This window comes from Phaenicophaeus curvirostris, chromosome 27 (genome assembly GCF_032191515.1).
Source record: "Phaenicophaeus curvirostris isolate KB17595 chromosome 27, BPBGC_Pcur_1.0, whole genome shotgun sequence".
NCBI lineage: Eukaryota > Metazoa > Chordata > Aves > Cuculiformes > Cuculidae > Phaenicophaeus > Phaenicophaeus curvirostris.
This window is the reverse complement of record NC_091418.1, coordinates 5,959,800-5,982,103: the sequence shown is the minus strand read 5'-3', so window position 1 is coordinate 5,982,103 and position 22,304 is coordinate 5,959,800. Positions and strand designations below refer to the sequence as shown.

At 40.4% G+C, this 22,304-nt stretch overlaps 1 protein-coding gene and 1 long non-coding RNA gene across 2 annotated transcripts in view; both read left to right on the top strand.

Annotated features, from left to right (window-relative positions):
- LOC138731467 (sentrin-specific protease 2-like) overlaps positions 1–19,021 on the top strand; it is a 29,796-nt gene extending 10,775 nt beyond the window's left edge. The window contains exon 10 of the mRNA XM_069877410.1: positions 18,893–19,021. Within this exon, the coding sequence (XP_069733511.1) occupies positions 18,893–18,955 (63 nt within the window). The 3' untranslated portion in view covers positions 18,956–19,021. The remainder of the gene's footprint in view (positions 1–18,892) is intronic.
- A 344-nt stretch (positions 19,022–19,365) lies between these two features.
- Positions 19,366–21,817, top strand: LOC138731634 (uncharacterized). The gene is made up of 3 exons (XR_011339185.1): positions 19,366–20,239; positions 20,636–20,734; positions 21,121–21,817. It is a non-coding gene; the product is annotated as an uncharacterized lncRNA (long non-coding RNA).
- Positions 21,818–22,304: the final 487 nt, after the last annotated feature.

Genomic DNA, 22,304 nt, shown 5'->3' with positions numbered 1-22,304 from the left:
AATCACCAGGTTGGAAACAACCTCTGAGGTCACTAAGTCCAACCATACTGATCTGCTACTAAACCATATCCTTAAGTACCTCATCTACCTGTCTTTTAAATACCTCCAGGGATGGTGACTCAACCACCTCCCTGGGCAGCCTCTGCCAGCGCCTCATGACCCTTTTGGTGAAAAATTTTTTCCTACTATCCAACTGAACCTGCCCTGGTGCAACTTGGGGCCATTCCCTCTCGTCCTGTCCCCTGTCCCTTGGGAGAAGAGGCTGACACCCACCTCACTACAGCCTCCTTTCAGGTAGTTGTAGGCAGTGATAAGGTCTCCCCTCAGCCTCCTCTTCTGTAGGCCAAACAACCCCAGTGCCCTCAGCCACTCTCCGTAAGACTTGTTCTCCAGGCCTTTCACCAGCTTTGGTGCCCTTCTCTGGAAAGGCTCCAGCTTTCCGTAAATTTTTAATGGAAAGGGTCACTGGGCACTGGAACAGGCTGCCTAGGGAGGGGTTGAATCACCTTCCCTGGAGGGGTTTAAAGGACAGGTGGATGAGATGCTGAGGGTCGAGGTTTAGTGATTGGTAGGAATGGTTGGACTAGATGATCCTGTGGGTCTTTTCCAATCTTGTGATTCTGTGATTCTCAATGACCTCCTTGTAGTGAGGGGCCCAAAACTGAACACAGGATTCAAGGCGGGTACAGGCCACGGCTGAACGGAGACATCAGAGCCTAGATGAGGGTCAGCATCAGCAGAGACTGGGCAGGCACAGCCACGACTGTGGTGGAACCGCAGGCAGCTGCTCAGTGCGATCGCTCAGGCAGGGACTGATAGACTAATCCCACCCTGAAATCGATCCCCTGAGCACACAGAGAGTGGCCCCAGGCGTGGCTGATCAGGGCAGTTTAGGCTTGTTAGTGCCCTCAGGAACTGGATGGACCTAATATAAATGTTCCCAGGTGGTTTGAATCCCCTGAATCCTTACAGCATTTCATCCTTGTATTAAGTACGTGCTGTGCAAGGTTATCGTAACAATTTTTGTGCAATGTTTTGGAGTAACTCCATTTCCTAAACAGACCTCTGGATGGAACTTCAATTGCAGTTCTTGCTTAACATTTTTTTATTATTATTATTTTTCTTTTTTTCCCTCTTCCTTAAGATCAGATGGGATAACAGTAACATAATAACAACTTGGCTTTAAAAAGAGCTGAAAGAGAGAAGTTTTCTAGACTTTCTTCTTTGTGAATAGCTAGAGGAGTTACAAACTGGATTCAAAAGCTTATTGGGACAATGTTGCACTTCTGCTCTGCATTAGTTCCTTTTGTGGCAGACTTCATGCAGGGAGAAGTGAAAAAAATTAATGTGTAAAATAAATTCTACTAGTTGTAATGCTGGAAACGCGTGGCGCTTGCTTCAGTTAGGAATAAGAATATTCTCTTCAGCCTAGGAATGGGCTCTTGTCAGACTGTGTTAGGAGAATGTGTTTTGCTTGATACACAGAAGATGCCAAGCTTTCTGTATTGCTAGTAGGCACCATACAGTGACATACTTAAATGTGTTCTTTTTTTCCATGTTAAAGCACCAACAGCTTGTTAATAATCATCAGTATGCTTCAGTAGAATTTCCTATATGGTTGAGAGGGTTTTTTGGCTCCTAATGAGATCATTGTGGAAGATTTCCTTGTGATGTGTAAGAGACTTAAATGAAATTCATGGAAGAGTCATGAGACAGTTTGTTACCAAATCCCTTTGAGCATGAGGTGCCTCTATAACAGAGTCAAAAACATTTGCAGGATCAGGTTACTTTCTAATTCTACATAGCAGCAGAGAGAAGATGCAGAGTAGTAAAACACTATTATATTTGAAGCCAATATGTCAATGACGCAGAGTAACCTCCAACAGTTGCAAACAGCTTTCATCAAGAGCCTTTATAATGAAACCATTTTCTGCTTACAATTTTAAAACTTCAAACTAAAGATCATCGGTTCTGTTTCCCCGTTCTTCATACATTTTACTGTAGTTTTCCTGAAGCAATAAATTCTCTCTATTCATTTTCTCATCTTTAAGAAAAACTTCTTCAAGGATACCCTGTTTATTTTTTCACTTTTGGCTTTTTTTAGACCCATTTCCACTAGCATGTGTGCTCTTTTCAAAGTTGTTTGCTTGATCTCCTTGTAAAGATCAGAGTAATTCACTTTTGTGCTGGCATCCTAAAACATATTTAGAAGCTAATAAAACAGGTCATCTTAGTAGTGAAAAGAACAGGTAAACCCAGGAATTTTTGAAATGTCACCTTGCCATGTTCCCTATTTCCATTCAGGGAGAATGGCTATAGAGAAATTTCTGTTACTATTCCTAAAAATCTGGTTCTGCTTTTTCTAATTACTTGCAATAGCAATTAAGCAAAACTATAAAGTGTGGAAGTGGCTAGGTTAAAGGAAAATGCATCTAAGGAAAAAGTAATTATAACAGGAAATTTGCTTGCAGAGCTTCCATTTGGTACCTCCTTAGGTGTCTCATATTTTTAAGCTTTTTTTCTTTTCACAGTCTATCTATGTAATCGCAAGTAATTTTTCTGAATTGCTTCCAAGGGAATTTTGCCTCATGCGTTTTAGAAAGCAAACAGGTTCATTCTTCTGTAAGAAGTCTAATAGATTAATATTGTTTCCAGTTTTTCTTAATGAAAATTGATTCTTTATTTTAATCACTTCTGAGTAAGCATATTTAATGATGATGAACACATTATTGTTGCTTCTTTTTTTTTAAATTGCAAAACAGTGTTGAATCTGGATTGGCATCTTGGAGCTGCTTTTTTCCCCCCAGCATATAAATCAATATTCTTTAACCATGTATAGGCATGTTGTTCCTGCTGATGTTGATCCAATCCATTGAAGACAGACGAAGACTGAAGATCTATGTCTATGCAAAGCTGTCTTACATTCATTCTCAAAAAAATACCTGACAAATAACCCTCTCTCCACCTAACAAATCTTAAAAATCGCTCTGATGATTCAGAGCTTTATCAACAGAAGAAATATTTTTGTCTAAGTATATCTGTGTAAGTAGATAAGTAGATATGTCTAACTATATCTGTTACTCTCCCATAGTCATCCCCGTAGTCAATTGAAAGGGTAACTAAATGGCAGTTTTGTCCACCTTAAGGCAGGTGATGTGACTGTAGATGGAGCCATGATATTTAGTTGATAAAACTTACATATTATGAATCAGATTAAAGGAATTGAAGTTAGACCTCTTAACTGTCAACCACTGGAATGTCTTTCCAACACATTTTGTGTGTTAGCATAGAATAACAATTAGCATGGAAGTGAAGGTAACAAGATTTTGTTTAACAGTCTAATATTTCTTCACACACAATATATTTCCCAAAACCAAACCTTTCTTGTGACATTTCCTATGAGCTTCAAAAGGCCTTTAAATCCTTCATTTATTGTTTATATCATATTACATTTTTATAAATTATTTTACTATTATTAAAGGGGTGACCATTCACATTTGTTTTTAAACTGTAGTGTAAAAGAGCTTGCGAGTTTAACCAAACGGAGCATATTTAAATAATACTTCAACGTATTTTCTCAAAGATTATTCTATCAGGTTCCTCCACCAAACATAACATAGAACTTGCAATAAAAAGTAAAAGTCTTATATGCATACATATTTTTATTGTTGGAAACAATTCTGCTTTTATGCTTCCATATAATATTTTTTCTTTTCTTTGCCTTTATTAGACTTGACTTAGTAATGAAATTTTCCATGTTAACCACTGCATACTCTAGGAATGCTAGAAAGTACATCAGGAGCAGATGGAAAAGCGCATTATTTTATCTACAGCATATTGCCTGCAATTCTTGTCGTTATTGAAACATAATGTAGATAATGCAGGATACTTTACCTCAAAACCTGGCAGGTCTGCAAAGAACCTGTGTTAGATCACTAAACAAAATCTCTGACCCACTGCCAAAATAATATAGAGATCTTTGGGATAAATATGTTTTTTATAGCTATGACTATGCTGGGATCATCCAGCTTTTCTTGAAACCTCCTACTCTTTTCCCTTCTAATGACCCTCATGAGAATATTGACTCCACTTTAAACCATAGAGAATCACAGAATGGCAGGGGTTTCAAGGGACCTCTGGAGATAATCTAAACCTGCTAAAGCAGGTTAACCAAGAGCAGGCGGCACTGGGAAATATCCAGGTGGGTTTTGAATATCTCCAGAGAAGGAGCCTTCACAGCCTCTCTGGATAGCTTGCTCCAGTGCTCCATCAACCTCACAGTGAAGACGTTTTTTCTCTTGTTGAGGTGGAACTTCCTGTGCTCCAGCCTGTACCTCCTGCCCCTTGTCCTGTTACTGGGCACTGCGGAGAAGAATCTGAGCCCATCCCCTTGACACCTGCCCTTTAGATATTTATAAACAGAAACCTCAGTGTCAAAATAAAACCAAGGTACGGTGTAAATATGTACACACACGTGTAATGTGCAACTAATTCTCACCAGTACAGACCTCGAAAAAAGTACTTGTCTTAGAAGTGCTCTTGTATGAAGTGGATGAAAAATCCATTTTCACACATTTATCTTATGTAATTACACTTTCAGTAAATTATAAATACTTTTACAAACACTAAATTCTTTTTCAATTTTCTGGGCAATTAATGATTAAACATTGAGTGAAATCAGAGTTTAAGGTTAGTAATTTGTGTAAGGAAATTTCTACTTCTGTATTTCCATGCATGACGCTTCTCTACCTTCTTATGAATTGATTGTTCACACCTGCCATCTTGTTGTTATAGAATTCAAGAGACCAGTTTTTAACTTCCTGTACTTCCAATATTGTGCTGCCTCATTTTTACATAGTTACTCTAGTAAAAAGGAAAAACAGTTTTACTGATGTCTATAATAACTTTTCAATTACAAGAACAATTATCACCAGTTCCTGGTTTCTTTAGGAAATGATGCTTCAAAAACAGTATAGAAAGTTTCCCCACTTCTGCTTTTTCTATGTCTCTTTCTCAAACCATATAAGACTAATTGAAATGATGAGTGCTCTGTGACTTGATTTATGGTCCCCAAGTAATTTCTTTTAAGCTTGGGGCAGATCAGGTAAGCTGTGGGTATATTAGGAAATAACTGACATTTCATTTGCATAGGTCATAAAGCTGCTTTTGAAGAGTTTGAACTGGAAAGAGGCTGTGATACTCTTACTGTTGGAGATGCTGGCTGAGTTGATGATTCCAGAACGGTGTTGTATGTGTAAGTACAGAACTTCAAATGCTTTCCGGGGAAGTTTCTTGTCATGTATTGTTTCTTCTGTGTCATGAGCTATCTATTTAACTTTGTGGTTTTGATATGTGCTATTTATTTACATACTTTAGGCTTCAAATTCCTGTACTGTCAAAGAAAACTGTCCATTTCAGAATTTCACTTCAGATATTTAACATCTTCATAGGCTTTAATAGCAGACTAAAACCTGAGGAGAACTGAGCTTAGACCTCTTTCAAGCAAAAAACCTGCTTCTAAGAAACAAGTGCTCTGTGCACCACTCTAACTGTAGCCAGAATCAAAGAACAAAAAAGGCCTAGATTTCAGCAAACAGAAAAGACAGCTTCTGTAAAACAAATAGAAATAGATTCATTTCAAAATGTTTTCGCATAGAATTTGATTTGTGAACGAAATGCTCATGAAATCTCATAGGCTACTTTACAGTAAAGTTAAACATAGGATAGAGTCACAGGATCATAAATCACCAGGTTGGAAAAGACCTACTGGGTCCTGCATTGCATTAAGTTAACCAAAGTTCACTTAATATGAACAATCTCCTCTATTTCTGGTTTTTATTTCTGTGCTAGTGTCTTTTCAGTTAGGATCTGTGAATAAACAGTTATTTGCTCTTACCAGTGAGATTTCCTTAGTTATAGTTTCTTTCATCTTTCTTCAGATTTTAAAAGAAATAGAAGGGCTATGCATTTACCAAGACCCAGAGATGCATCTTGTTATGTGTGGAGTTGTAATTATTTTTGCCTCGTGCATTATTTAATATTTATCTACATCAAATTTCGTCTGCTAGCCACTCCATGTTATAAGACTCTTCTGGTTTTTTCACAGCAGAACCTTGTTGCTCCCATTTTGAGAAAGGCATTTCTCATTAATAAACTTTCTCACTCTACTTCTATTACGGTTTTCCAGATTGACTGTGAATGTGTTCAACAGCACAGCTCGTTCCAGAACTCTACTGGTGACTCTGTCAGTGCCGGAACAAAGAGTTTACTCGTATTTCTAGTTTCTGGGGTTCTAACGTTTGTGTTTTGTTTTTTTTTTCCCGTCAGAAAGACCTTTTGTGCCATGGCTACCTAATTTCTGCATGAAGCTGCTGAGAGACAGGCCAAACAGCAAAGCCTCGTAATTTCTTTGTGGACGCTGACTTTCTTTTAATGTGAGTAGGAATGGAAGGGCCTATCCAGGGAGGTGTGGGCAATGGGAAACGCATGGTGCGAGAACAAGCTTGGCACTGTATAAGGCAGCGTTGTGGGTTAAACCTGGCAGTCAGCTCAGCTCCACACATTCGCTTGCTTGCTTCCCTCCAGTGGGACAGGAGAAAGGCTTGGAAGGGTAAAAGGGTAATGAAATTTCCTTTTCTGTAAGGAAATTTCCACTTCTGTATTTCCGTGCGTGACACTTCTCTACCTTCTTATGAATTGATTGTTCACACCTGCCATCTTGTTGTTATAGAATTCAAGAGACCAGTTTTTAACTTCCTGTACTTCCAATATTGTGCTGCCTCATTTTTACATAGTTACTCTAGTAAAAAGAAAAAACAGTTTTACTGATGTCTATAATAACTTTTCAATTACAAGAACAATTATCACCAGTTCCTGGTTTCTTTAGGAAATGATGCTTCAAAAACAGTATAGAAAGTTTCCCCACTTCTGCTTTTTCTATGTCTCTTTCTCAAACCATATAAGACTAATTGAAATGATGAGTGCTCTGTGACTTGATTTATGGTCCCCAAGTAATTTCTTTTAAGCTTGGGGCAGATCAGGTAAGCTGTGGGTATATTAGGAAATAACTGACATTTCATTTGCATAGGTCATAAAGCTGCTTTTGAAGAGTTTGAACTGGAAAGAGGCTGTGATACTCTTACTGTTGGAGATGCTGGCTGAGTTGATGATTCCAGAACGGTGTTGTATGTGTAAGTACAGAACTTCAAATGCTTTCCGGGGAAGTTTCTTGTCATATATTGTTTCTTCTGTGTCATGAGCTATCTATTTACCTTTGTAGTTTTGATATGTGCTATTTATTTACATACTTTAGGCTTCAAATTCCTGTACTGTCAAAGAAAACTGTCCATTTCAGAATTTCACTTCAGATATTTAACATCTTCATAGGCTTTAATAGCAGACTAAAACCTGAGGAGAACTGAGCTTAGACCTCTTTCAAGCAAAAAACCTGCTTCTAAGAAACAAGTGCTCTGTGCACCACTCTAACTGTAGCCAGAATCAATTAAAAGAACAAAAAAGGCCTAGATTTCAGCAAACAGAAAAGACAGCTTCTGTAAAACAAATAGAAATAGATTCATTTCAAAATGTTTTCGCATAGAATTTGATTTGTGAACGAAATGCTCATGAAATCTCATAGGCTACTTTACAGTAAAGTTAAACATAGGATAGAGTCACAGGATCATAAATCACCAGGTTGGAAAAGACCTACTGGGTCCTGCATTGCATTAAGTTAACCAAAGTTCACTTAATATGAACAATCTCCTCTATTTCTGGTTTTTATTTCTGTGCTAGTGTCTTTTCAGTTAGGATCTGTGAATAAACAGTTATTTGCTCTTACCAGTGAGATTTCCTTCGTTATAGTTTCTTTCATCTTTCTTCAGATTTTAAAAGAAATAGAAGGGCTATGCATTTACCAAGACCCAGAGATGCATCTTGTTATGTGTGGAGTTGTAATTATTTTTGCCTCGTGCATTATTTAATATTTATCTACATCAAATTTCGTCTGCTAGCCACTCCATGTTATAAGACTCTTCTGGTTTTTTCACAGCAGAACCTTGTTGCTCCCATTTTGAGAAAGGCATTTCTCATTAATAAACTTTCTCACTCTACTTCTATTACGGTTTTCCAGATTGACTGTGAATGTGTTCAACAGCACAGCTCATTCCAGAACTCTACTGGTGACTCTGTCAGTGCTGGAACAAACAGTTTACTCGTATTTCTAGTTTCTGGGGTTCTAACGTTTGTTTTTGGGGTTTTTTTTCCCGTCAGAAAGACCTTTTGTGCCATGGCTACCTAATTTCTGCATGAAGCTGCTGAGAGACAGGCCAAACAGCAAAGCCTCGTAATTTCTTTGTGGACGCTGACTTTCTTTTAATGTGAGTAGGAATGGAAGGGCCTATCCAGGGAGGTGTGGGCAATGGGAAACGCATGGTGCGAGAACAAGCTTGGCACTGTATAAGGCAGCGTTGTGGGTTAAACCTGGCAGTCAGCTCAGCTCCACACATTTGCTTGCTTGCTTCCCTCCAGTGGGACAGGAGAAAGGCTTGGAAGGGTGAAAGGGTAATGAAATTTCCTTTTCTGTAAGGAAATTTCCACTTCTGTGTTTCCGTGTGTGACACTTCTCTACCTTCTTATGAATTGATTGTTCACACCTGCCATCTTGTTGTTATAGAATTCAAGAGACCAGTTTTTAACTTCCTGTACTTCCAATATTGTGCTGCCTCATTTTTACATAGTTACTCTAGTAAAAAGGAAAAACAGTTTTACTGATGTCTATAATAACTTTTCAATTACAAGAACAATTATCACCAGTTCCTGGTTTCTTTAGGAAATGATGCTTCAAAAACAGTATAGAAAGTTTCCCCACTTCTGCTTTTTCTATGTCTCTTTCTCAAACCATATAAGACTAATTGAAATGATGAGTGCTCTGTGACTTGATTTATGGTCCCCAAGTAATTTCTTTTAAGCTTGGGGCAGATCAGGTAAGCTGTGGGTATATTAGGAAATAACTGACATTTCATTTGCATAGGTCATAAAGCTGCTTTTGAAGAGTTTGAACTGGAAAGAGGCTGTGATACTCTTACTGTTGGAGATGCTGGCTGAGTTGATGATTCCAGAACGGTGTTGTATGTGTAAGTACAGAACTTCAAATGCTTTCCGGGGAAGTTTCTTGTCATATATTGTTTCTTCTGTGTCATGAGCTATCTATTTACCTTTGTAGTTTTGATATGTGCTATTTATTTACATACTTTAGGCTTCAAATTCCTGTACTGTCCAAGAAAACTGTCCATTTCAGAATTTCACTTCAGATATTTAACATCTTCATAGGCTTTAATAGCAGACTAAAACCTGAGGAGAACTGAGCTTAGACCTCTTTCAAGCAAAAAACCTGCTTCTAAGAAACAAGTGCTCTGTGCACCACTCTAACTGTAGCCAGAATCAATTAAAAGAACAAAAAAGGCCTAGATTTCAGCAAACAGAAAAGACAGCTTCTGTAAAACAAATAGAAATAGATTCATTTCAAAATGTTTTCGCATAGAATTTGATTTGTGAACGAAATGCTCATGAAATCTCATAGGCTACTTTACAGTAAAGTTAAACATAGGATAGAGTCACAGGATCATAAATCACCAGGTTGGAAAAGACCTACTGGGTCCTGCATTGCATTAAGTTAGCCAAAGTTCACTTAATATGAACAATCTCCTCTATTTCTGGTTTTTATTTCTGTGCTAGTGTCTTTTCAGTTAGGATCTGTGAATAAACAGTTATTTGCTCTTACCAGTGAGATTTCCTTCGTTATAGTTTCTTTCATCTTTCTTCAGATTTTAAAAGAAATAGAAGGGCTATGCATTTACCAAGACCCAGAGATGCATCTTGTTATGTGTGGAGTTGTAATTATTTTTGCCTCGTGCATTATTTAATATTTATCTACATCAAATTTCGTCTGCTAGCCACTCCATGTTATAAGACTCTTCTGGTTTTTTCACAGCAGAACCTTGTTGCTCCCATTTTGAGAAAGGCATTTCTCATTAATAAACTTTCTCACTCTACTTCTATTACGGTTTTCCAGATTGACTGTGAATGTGTTCAACAGCACAGCTCATTCCAGAACTCTACTGGTGACTCTGTCAGTGCTGGAACAAACAGTTTACTCGTATTTCTAGTTTCTGGGGTTCTAACGTTTGTTTTTGGGGTTTTTTTTCCCGTCAGAAAGACCTTTTGTGCCATGGCTACCTAATTTCTGCATGAAGCTGCTGAGAGACAGGCCAAACAGCAAAGCCTCGTAATTTCTTTGTGGACGCTGACTTTCTTTTAATGTGAGTAGGAATGGAAGGGCCTATCCAGGGAGGTGTGGGCAATGGGAAACGCATGGTGCGAGAACAAGCTTGGCACTGTATAAGGCAGCGTTGTGGGTTAAACCTGGCAGTCAGCTCAGCTCCACACATTTGCTTGCTTGCTTCCCTCCAGTGGGACAGGAGAAAGGCTTGGAAGGGTGAAAGGGTAATGAAATTTCCTTTTCTGTAAGGAAATTTCCACTTCTGTGTTTCCGTGTGTGACACTTCTCTACCTTCTTATGAATTGATTGTTCACACCTGCCATCTTGTTGTTATAGAATTCAAGAGACCAGTTTTTAACTTCCTGTACTTCCAATATTGTGCTGCCTCATTTTTACATAGTTACTCTAGTAAAAAGGAAAAACAGTTTTACTGATGTCTATAATAACTTTTCAATTACAAGAACAATTATCACCAGTTCCTGGTTTCTTTAGGAAATGATGCTTCAAAAACAGTATAGAAAGTTTCCCCACTTCTGCTTTTTCTATGTCTCTTTCTCAAACCATATAAGACTAATTGAAATGATGAGTGCTCTGTGACTTGATTTATGGTCCCCAAGTAATTTCTTTTAAGCTTGGGGCAGATCAGGTAAGCTGTGGGTATATTAGGAAATAACTGACATTTCATTTGCATAGGTCATAAAGCTGCTTTTGAAGAGTTTGAACTGGAAAGAGGCTGTGATACTCTTACTGTTGGAGATGCTGGCTGAGTTGATGATTCCAGAACGGTGTTGTATGTGTAAGTACAGAACTTCAAATGCTTTCCGGGGAAGTTTCTTGTCATATATTGTTTCTTCTGTGTCATGAGCTATCTATTTACCTTTGTAGTTTTGATATGTGCTATTTATTTACATACTTTAGGCTTCAAATTCCTGTACTGTCCAAGAAAACTGTCCATTTCAGAATTTCACTTCAGATATTTAACATCTTCATAGGCTTTAATAGCAGACTAAAACCTGAGGAGAACTGAGCTTAGACCTCTTTCAAGCAAAAAACCTGCTTCTAAGAAACAAGTGCTCTGTGCACCATTCTAACTGTAGCCAGAATCAATTAAAAGAACAAAAAAGGCCTAGATTTCAGCAAACAGAAAAGACAGCTTCTGTAAAACAAATAGAAATAGATTCATTTCAAAATGTTTTCGCATAGAATTTGATTTGTGAACGAAATGCTCATGAAATCTCATAGGCTACTTTACAGTAAAGTTAAACATAGGATAGAGTCACAGGATCATAAATCACCAGGTTGGAAAAGACCTACTGGGTCCTGCATTGCATTAAGTTAGCCAAAGTTCACTTAATATGAACAATCTCCTCTATTTCTGGTTTTTATTTCTGTGCTAGTGTCTTTTCAGTTAGGATCTGTGAATAAACAGTTATTTGCTCTTACCAGTGAGATTTCCTTAGTTATAGTTTCTTTCATCTTTCTTCAGATTTTAAAAGAAATAGAAGGGCTATGCATTTACCAAGACCCAGAGATGCATCTTGTTATGTGTGGAGTTGTAATTATTTTTGCCTCGTGCATTATTTAATATTTATCTACATCAAATTTCGTCTGCTAGCCACTCCATGTTATAAGACTCTTCTGGTTTTTTCACAGCAGAACCTTGTTGCTCCCATTTTGAGAAAGGCATTTCTCATTAATAAACTTTCTCACTCTACTTCTATTACGGTTTTCCAGATTGTCTGTGAATGTGTTCAACAGCACAGCTCATTCCAGAACTCTACTGGTGACTCTGTCAGTGCTGGAACAAACAGTTTACTCGTATTTCTAGTTTCTGGGGTTCTAACTTTTTTTTTTTTTTTTCCCCCCCCTCAGAAAGACCTTTTGTGCCATGGCTACCTAATTTCTGCATGAAGCTGCTGAGAGACAGGCCAAACAGCAAAGCCTCGTAATTTCTTTGTGGACGCTGACTTTCTTTTAATGTGAGTAGGAATGGAAGGGCCTATCCAGGGAGGTGTGGGCAATGGGAAACGCATGGTGCGAGAACAAGCTTGGCACTGTATAAGGCAGCGTTGTGGGTTAAACCTGGCAGTCAGCTCAGCTCCACACATTCGCTTGCTTGCTTCCCTCCAGTGGGACAGGAGAAAGGCTTGGAAGGGTAAAAGGGTGATGAAATTTCCTTTTCTGTAAGGAAATTTCCACTTCTGTATTTCCGTGCGTGACACTTCTCTACGTTCTTATGAATTGATTGTTCACACCTGCCATCTTGTTGTTATAGAATTCAAGAGACCAGTTTTTAACTTCCTGTACTTCCAATATTGTGCTGCCTCATTTTTACATAGTTACTCTAGTAAAAAGGAAAAACAGTTTTACTGATGTCTATAATAACTTTCCAATTACAAGAACAATTATCACCAGTTCCTGGTTTCTTTAGGAAATGATGCTTCAAAAACAGTATAGAAAGTTTCCCCACTTCTGCTTTTTCTATGTCTCTTTCTCAAACCATATAAGACTAATTGAAATGATGAGTGCTCTGTGACTTGATTTATGGTCCCCAAGTAATTTCTTTTAAGCTTGGGGCAGATCAGGTAAGCTGTGGGTATATTAGGAAATAACTGACATTTCATTTGAATAGGTCATAAAGCTGCTTTTGAAGAGTTTGAACTGGAAAGAGGCTGTGATACTCTTACTGTTGGAGATGCTGGCTGAGTTGATGATTCCAGAACGGTGTTGTATGTGTAAGTACAGAACTTCAAATGCTTTCCGGGGAAGTTTCTTGTCATATATTGTTTCTTCTGTGTCATGAGCTATCTATTTACCTTTGTAGTTTTGATATGTGCTATTTATTTACATACTTTAGGCTTCAAATTCCTGTACTGTCCAAGAAAACTGTCCATTTCAGAATTTCACTTCAGATATTTAACATCTTCATAGGCTTTAATAGCAGACTAAAACCTGAGGAGAACTGAGCTTAGACCTCTTTCAAGCAAAAAACCTGCTTCTAAGAAACAAGTGCTCTGTGCACCACTCTAACTGTAGCCAGAATCAATTAAAAGAACAAAAAAGGCCTAGATTTCAGCAAACAGAAAAGACAGCTTCTGTAAAACAAATAGAAATAGATTCATTTCAAAATGTTTTCGCATAGAATTTGATTTGTGAACGAAATGCTCATGAAATCTCATAGGCTACTTTACAGTAAAGTTAAACATAGGATAGAGTCACAGGATCATAAATCACCAGGTTGGAAAAGACCTACTGGGTCCTGCATTGCATTAAGTTAACCAAAGTTCACTTAATATGAACAATCTCCTCTATTTCTGGTTTTTATTTCTGTGCTAGTGTCTTTTCAGTTAGGATCTGTGAATAAACAGTTATTTGCTCTTACCAGTGAGATTTCCTTAGTTATAGTTTCTTTCATCTTTCTTCAGATTTTAAAAGAAATAGAAGGGCTATGCATTTACCAAGACCCAGAGATGCATCTTGTTATGTGTGGAGTTGTAATTATTTTTGCCTCGTGCATTATTTAATATTTATCTACATCAAATTTCGTCTGCTAGCCACTCCATGTTATAAGACTCTTCTGGTTTTTTCACAGCAGAACCTTGTTGCTCCCATTTTGAGAAAGGCATTTCTCATTAATAAACTTTCTCACTCTACTTCTATTACGGTTTTCCAGATTGACTGTGAATGTGTTCAACAGCACAGCTCGTTCCAGAACTCTACTGGTGACTCTGTCAGTGCCGGAACAAAGAGTTTACTCGTATTTCTAGTTTCTGGGGTTCTAACGTTTGTGTTTTGTTTTTTTTTTCCCGTCAGAAAGACCTTTTGTGCCATGGCTACCTAATTTCTGCATGAAGCTGCTGAGAGACAGGCCAAACAGCAAAGCCTCGTAATTTCTTTGTGGACGCTGACTTTCTTTTAATGTGAGTAGGAATGGAAGGGCCTATCCAGGGAGGTGTGGGCAATGGGAAACGCATGGTGCGAGAACAAGCTTGGCACTGTATAAGGCAGCGTTGTGGGTTAAACCTGGCAGTCAGCTCAGCTCCACACATTCGCTTGCTTGCTTCCCTCCAGTGGGACAGGAGAAAGGCTTGGAAGGGTAAAAGGGTGATGAAATTTCCTTTTCTGTAAGGAAATTTCCACTTCTGTATTTCCGTGCGTGACACTTCTCTACCTTCTTATGAATTGATTGTTCACACCTGCCATCTTGTTGTTATAGAATTCAAGAGACCAGTTTTTAACTTCCTGTACTTCCAATATTGTGCTGCCTCATTTTTACATAGTTACTCTAGTAAAAAGGAAAAACAGTTTTACTGATGTCTATAATAACTTTCCAATTACAAGAACAATTATCACCAGTTCCTGGTTTCTTTAGGAAATGATGCTTCAAAAACAGTATAGAAAGTTTCCCCACTTCTGCTTTTTCTATGTCTCTTTCTCAAACCATATAAGACTAATTGAAATGATGAGTGCTCTGTGACTTGATTTATGGTCCCCAAGTAATTTCTTTTAAGCTTGGGGCAGATCAGGTAAGCTGTGGGTATATTAGGAAATAACTGACATTTCATTTGAATAGGTCATAAAGCTGCTTTTGAAGAGTTTGAACTGGAAAGAGGCTGTGATACTCTTACTGTTGGAGATGCTGGCTGAGTTGATGATTCCAGAACGGTGTTGTATGTGTAAGTACAGAACTTCAAATGCTTTCCGGGGAAGTTTCTTGTCATATATTGTTTCTTCTGTGTCATGAGCTATCTATTTACCTTTGTAGTTTTGATATGTGCTATTTATTTACATACTTTAGGCTTCAAATTCCTGTACTGTCCAAGAAAACTGTCCATTTCAGAATTTCACTTCAGATATTTAACATCTTCATAGGCTTTAATAGCAGACTAAAACCTGAGGAGAACTGAGCTTAGACCTCTTTCAAGCAAAAAACCTGCTTCTAAGAAACAAGTGCTCTGTGCACCACTCTAACTGTAGCCAGAATCAATTAAAAGAACAAAAAAGGCCTAGATTTCAGCAAACAGAAAAGACAGCTTCTGTAAAACAGATAGATTCATTTCAAAATGTTTTCGCATAGAATTTGATTTGTGAACGAAATGCTCATGAAATCTCATAGGCTACTTTACAGTAAAGTTAAACATAGGATAGAGTCACAGGATCATAAATCATCAGGTTGGAAAAGACCTACTGGGTCCTGCATTGCATTAAGTTAACCAAAGTTCACTTAATATGAACAATCTCCTCTATTTCTGGTTTTTATTTCTGTGCTAGTGTCTTTTCAGTTAGGATCTGTGAATAAACAGTTATTTGCTCTTACCAGTGAGATTTCCTTCGTTATAGTTTCTTTCATCTTTCTTCAGATTTTAAAAGAAATAGAAGGGCTATGCATTTACCAAGACCCAGAGATGCATCTTGTTATGTGTGGAGTTGTAATTATTTTTGCCTCGTGCATTATTTAATATTTATCTACATCAAATTTCGTCTGCTAGCCACTCCATGTTATAAGACTCTTCTGGTTTTTTCACAGCAGAACCTTGTTGCTCCCATTTTGAGAAAGGCATTTCTCATTAATAAACTTTCTCACTCTACTTCTATTACGGTTTTCCAGATTGACTGTGAATGTGTTCAACAGCACAGCTCATTCCAGAACTCTACTGGTGACTCTGTCAGTGCTGGAACAAACAGTTTACTCGTATTTCTAGTTTCTGGGGTTCTAACTTTTTTTTTTTTTTTTTTTTTTCCCCTCAGAAAGACCTTTTGTGCCATGGCTACCTAATTTCTGCATGAAGCTGCTGAGAGACAGGCCAAACAGCAAAGCCTTGTAATTTCTTTGTGGACGCTGACTTTCTTTTCATGTGAGTAGGAATGGAAGGGCCTATCCAGGGAGGTGTGGGCAATGGGAAACGCATGGTGCGAGAACAAGCTTGGCACTGTATAAGGCAGCGTTGTGGGTTAAACCTGGCAGTCAGCTCAGCTCCACACATTCGCTTGCTTGCTTCCCTCCAGTGGGACAGGAGAAAGGCTTGGAAGGGTAATAGCAAGAAACCTCGTGGGCTCAGATAAAGACAGTTTGACAACTAAAGCAGAAGCTGCATGTGTAAGCAAAGCAAATTGAGGAATTCGTTCACTGCTTTCTATCTGCAGGCAAGTGGTCAGCCATCTCCAGGAATGCAAGGCTCCATCACAGATAGTACGTACTGGCGTAAACAAACACCGTAAGTATGAATGTCTCCCCTTTCCTCTATGTTCTCTCAACTTATATAGATCAGAACAACATCACATGGTATGGGATATCTTTTTGGTAATTTGAAATCAGCTGTCCCAGATGTGTCCTCTCCCTGTTTAAGAATTTCTGCACATCCAAATCGCGTGTTCCCATAAGTCTTGAGAGTATAGATTTTGCTGAAGAGATTTGTCAGTGCTGGTGTGCAATTAATCCATTCCTGTTTCTAAGGAAATCTGCACCAGGCCGCGTGTTTGTGCTGGTGTAGCTTCTGTCAGATCCTAGAATGGAATGAGGTGGCTCTGGGAGGAAAGGGAAAGAAAGCAAGGGACAGCACCACCCCCAACAGTAGCTACTGGCTACAATGCCTTTGGAAGCATTCGGGTGTACTGAAAAATGTTCCAAAATGGCCCTCAAGACACAATATTGTGCCAGTGATGTTTATGGCTGCAGATGTGAGTCTGCCCCGTGCAGAACGTCACAGCACGTGGCTGTTTGCAGCAGCGGAGCGCGATATATTGCTGCTCGCCCTCAGGCACCCCTTGCTTGACTGGGAGTTGTCAGCCTTTAATTCATTTCTAGTGCTGTGCGTGGCTGTTTCAGTGACAGCAGAGCTTCAGAATCATGTCAGCTAACTCTATGCAGTCCCACCCTCTGGCCACGGACAGGGACACCTTCCACTGGACCAGGCTGCTCAGAGATAGAATCATAGAATCATAGAATAACCAGGTTGGAAAAGACCCACCGGATCATCGAGTACAACCATTCCTATCAAACACTAAACCACGCCCCTCAGCACCTCGTCCAGCCGTGCCTTAAACCCCTCCAGGGAAGGTGAATCAACCACCTCCCTGGGCAGCCTGTTCCAGTGCCCAATGACCCTTTCTGTGAAAAATTTTTTCCTAATGTCCAGCCTATATCTCCCCTGGCGGAGCTTGAGGCCATTCCCTCTCGTCCTGTCCCCTGTCACTTGGGAGAAGAGCCCAGCTCCCTCCTCTCTACAACCTCCTTTCAGGTAGTTATAGAGAGCAATGCAGTCTCCCCTCAGCCTCCTCTTCTCCAGGCTAAACACCCCCAGCTCTCTCAGCCGCTCCTCCTAAGACCTGTTTTCCAGCCCCCTCACCAGCTTCGTTGCTTTTCTCTGGTCTCGCTCCAGAGCCTCAACATCTTTCTTGTGGTGAGGGGCCCAGAATTGAACCCAGGATTCAAGGAGCGATCTCACCAGTGCCGAGTCCAGAGGGAGAAGAACCTCCCTGGACCTGCTGGTCACACCGTTTCTGATCCAAGCCAAGATGCCATTGGCCTTCTTGGCCACCTGGGCCACTGCTGGCTCATATTCAGTCGCTGTCAACCAACACCCTCAGGTCCCTCTCCTCCAGGCAGCTTTCCAGCCAGGCTTCTCCCAGTCTGTAGCACTGCTTAGGGTTGTTGTGCCCCAAGTGCAGGACCCAGCACGTGGCCTTGTTAAACCTCATCTGTTGGTCTCAGCCCATGAATCCAGCCTGTTCAGATCCCTTTGCAGAGCCTCCCGACCCTCCAGCAGATCAACACTTCCACCCAGCTTAGTGTCGTCCGCAAACTTGCTCAGGGTGCACTCAATGCCTTCATCCAGGTCATTGATAAAGACATAGAACAGGAGGTGCTCAGGGATCTGGTTTAGGAGTGGAAAAGTATGGGTTGCATTTGATGGTCTCAAAGGTCTTTTCCAGCCAAACAGTTCTATGATATTCTATGAAACTGCCCAAGTTCAAACTTCCTGACCGTGCAGTCGTCATTACCAGGTTTTTTTGTATTTATCACCCAGGAAGCGAGCACTTTGTGCATCTGATGGTAAATGAAAGCTGGCTTCTTGTTCTCATAAGACTGCTTTTCTGTGCAGGTTTCAAAGATGGAGATGTTTTGCAGCTCACAGGTGCCTCCGAGAGGAGATGTGACCAGGTAGTTTCTCTTATAATCACTGTTCTCGTGTCATTTAGCTCTGTGTGTGTCTCTTATCCAGACCAATTCCATGGGACACTACGGATAGACAGCTCACTCCTCTCTCTTTTTCTCTCCCTCACAATATTGTGCCAGTGAATTTTGTGACTGCAGATGTGTCTGTGCCCCATGCAAAACATCACAGCAGAGCCTCTTAAAAGGATTTTGTCCTATCCTACTGTGTTGGTGGAACCTGAAAAATAAGCTTTGGCTGATCCATAGAGCTGCATTGCTTGTGTTCTCCATCGTTACATCTGGTGTCTGCTTCCTGCTTCACTACACGAGATGCCGCAGTCGGTGGGTTTTGGATACCTGGCCCTTATGTCTTCTGGAGAAGTGCATTTTCCCCTGTTAGATGTTTGTGCCTATTTTTTGCCTCGACTTTGTGTTTAAAGGATTTTTCCTTTTCTTTCCAGAGTCACATGCCTTACTTCCGGAAGAGGATGGTGTGGGAGATCATCCACCAGCAGCTGCTGTGAGAGATGCACGATGAGAGCAGCACTGTGATCACCTCAAGGTGACTGATAAGGCTTTTAGTTATTTTTCGAATACTTTATTTGGATGGGTAGTAGGCACACAAATTTTCCCCTTTAGGCTATGCAGTAGTGGTTAAGGTGGGGTGGTGGTTTCCCGGTTATGGAGGCAGTAACTCTCGTTGCCGTTAGCTAAGGCACCTGACAACACACAAGCAGAAAGGTGGCTGTGATGGGGAGGAGCCAGCACTGTCAGCCTCCGTCACTGAGACGCAGCACACGTGGCCACGTTACGGACAAAGAGGACTCTCACCCGCGGTGCTGGTGACCCCTGCGTTAGCTGAGCTCATCTGGGCTCCCTGCTTGGCTCCTCGAGGGAACACGGATGAAAAAAAGGCAAGTAATCTTACAACAAAATCTGTTTATTATGATGGGGAACAGAGAATGTCACTGATTATAAATGGAAGCAGGAATGTAAATACTTTTTAGAAAAGCTCTTTTTAAGATACGCAGGAACCACATGCTTTTTCTGTAATTCCTCATAAATATTGGTCAACGTTCAGAAAAAAATTATCATTAAAATAAAGGTTACAAATCATTTGAAAGAGACACATTTCAAAGTTATAAGTGTAACACTCAATCTCCATTCTAATAATAGTTATCATTTAGCATGTGTTTTAACAGGAAATTTCAAAAAGATCAGGAATATTTAATGAATTATTACAATTTACTGAAATTAATATTTCTTAGTTGTACATCTAACTATTTATTTTCTCAGTTAGGCCTTTAGGGAGGGATTGAAATTATTCATGAAGTAAATTTTGTTGCCTGAAAGAATAGCGGTTATATATTCTTTTAAAAAATATATCGCAAAATGCATTTATTGAAGTCGTAGTTTGAAGGATGAAACTTAGTATCGCCATTGCTTTATATTCCCGGTTTTGCTTCTTTAAAAGGTGGACAAACTAAATGGTAGACCTTTTCTTTATGGTATCAATAGTTTCTTATGAATATAGAAATGATGGAGCAGAATTTCTCACCCTTAATTTTTTGTTTGGACCTAGAAATATTGTCATTTGGTGACATTTATGTTCATTTTGGCAGAGAGATATTTAAAGTATGTTATAATTCTTTTCTCCTTCCTCTCCTTTTTGTTCCGAGCGTGGGTGCAAATGTACAGTTTCCCTGTGAAGACAATTACGTGCTGTAAGGTTGTAAAAGCATCACTTGTCAGAGATACGCTGACAAATGTGCTGGCTGCCTGGAGTGACCACAGGCCAATTTGCAGAGGTAGGTGTTATTATCTGAACTTTTTCCTGAAGTTTAAGCGGGTAATTTCTAACTTTTGGGTTGGTCTAGTGGAATTGAAAGGGTCCTGGAGGAGGTTTGAGGGGGTCTTATGGGGATTGGGCGGGTCCAGGTGGGTTTTGGGGGGTGCTGGATGGATTTGGGGGTTTTAGCGGGATTGAGAGCCCTGCTGGGAGTCTCTAGTCCAGCCTCCGGGGTGGCTGTGGCTTTGCAGGGCTGGGAAGACTTCCAAAGGTGGAGATCACAGGAACGTTCCTCCCAGTGCATTTCAGTTTTCCTAAGGCTCAGCCTAAAGCTCCCAAGAGGTTGGTTGTGGCTGTCACTTCTGTCATATCATTGGACACTGCAAAAGGGACCTTATCTCCATCAACTTTCCAGGTCGATGTAAACTCTTACTTGGCTGCTCATGCTGTGGGACCCTAACTCCATCCTGGCAGACCTCCTCCAGGGCCTCTCCAGTTTCTCCACTTCTGAAATGTGAGTCTCATTGGGTCATTCTCCCAGTTAAAAAGAGTGAGGGCAGCAATTGTCTCCTTTGTGCAGCATCAGTTGTTGCTCCCTCTGCTCCTCCCAGGGAGGGGCTGGGGGTGGGCGAGAAGTTGTCAGGGGGAGACAGGCAGGAGAGCAGGCCCCGGCTGACCAGAGGGAGATCCCATAACATAGATGCCACGCTCAGCGATAAAAACTATGGCAGGAGAGGAAAGGAGTGGAGATTTTTATTGTTCAAGGTGATGGGTGGTGGTAGACCAATGGATTGTCAGTCTGCCTGAGGGAGGTGGCAAGTGAAGGTGTTTGCATTGGTTTTGGGTTTGGATTATGGGTTTTTTTATCTTTTTTTCTTTCACCTATTAAACTATTTTTAGCTCAGCCCTCATGGATCACCAAGGGGCAGCACGCGCAAAACCCTGGCCAGCTGAGGAGCAACCTGAGGAGAGCTCCACCAATCCCATGCCCTTTCACAAGAGATTTTCCAAAGAAATATTGATCTTCTCCTGCAACTTCCTCAGCCTGCTTCGGGGAGACCTTATTTGTGCCTTTAGTACTTGAAGTTGGTCATCAAGAAAATGGGGAGGGAAATTTCCAAGGGCATGGAGTGATAGGATTACATGGGGTGGCTTTCAGGCTTAGGGAAGATTCAGGTTAGACATTAGGAAGAAATTGTTCTCAAAGAAGGTGATGAGGCAGTGGCCCAGGTTGCCCAAGAAAGCTGTGGCTGCCCCCTCCCGGAGGTGTTCAAGGCCAGCTTGGATGGGGCCTTGAGCCCAGTGGGAGGTGTCCCTGCCCACGGCAATGGGGCTGGAGCTGGATGGGCTCTAAGGTCTCTTCCAACCCAAACCATTCTATGATTCTGAAAAAAATTAAATATAAACTTTAAACTCAAACTAAAACTACAACTACCTGAAAGGAAGTTGTGGAGAGGAGGGAGCTGGCCTCTTCTCCCGAGTGACAGGGGACAGGATGAGAGGAAATGGCCTCAAGCTCGGCCTGGGGAGGTTTAGGCTGAACATTAGGAAAAAGATTTTCATGGAAAGGGTCATTGGGCACTGGAACAGGCTGCCCAGGGAGGGGGTTGAGTCACCTTCCCTGGAGGTGTTTAAGGGACGGGTGGACGAGGTGCTGAGGGACATGGTTTAGTGATTGATGGGAATGGTTGGACTCGATGATCCTGTGGGTCTTTTCCAACCTGGTGATTCTATGATTCTATGATTCTGTGGTAGCAGATCTGGGTCATAGGTGATTCAGGTCATAGGTGATTCAGGTCATAAAAAGGCCATAAAATATTTGTGCCGTGGAAGAGTCAAGTCACAGAATTGTGAGTTTATTTGGATTTTAGGAGGGTTTGGCCATAGAAGGATCAGAAATGCATTGTTTCATAGTACGGTTGGTTCATCAAAGAGTCGTAGAACAGTCAGGTCATGGAAGAATCTGATCACAGAGGGTTAATAGAAGAGTCAGGTCATGGATGTAACATCATAGAACAGTCAGACAACAGTCAGGTCTGCAAAGCCCTGCACTACGGGACCCTCCTGGGCAGCAGAGCTTGTGT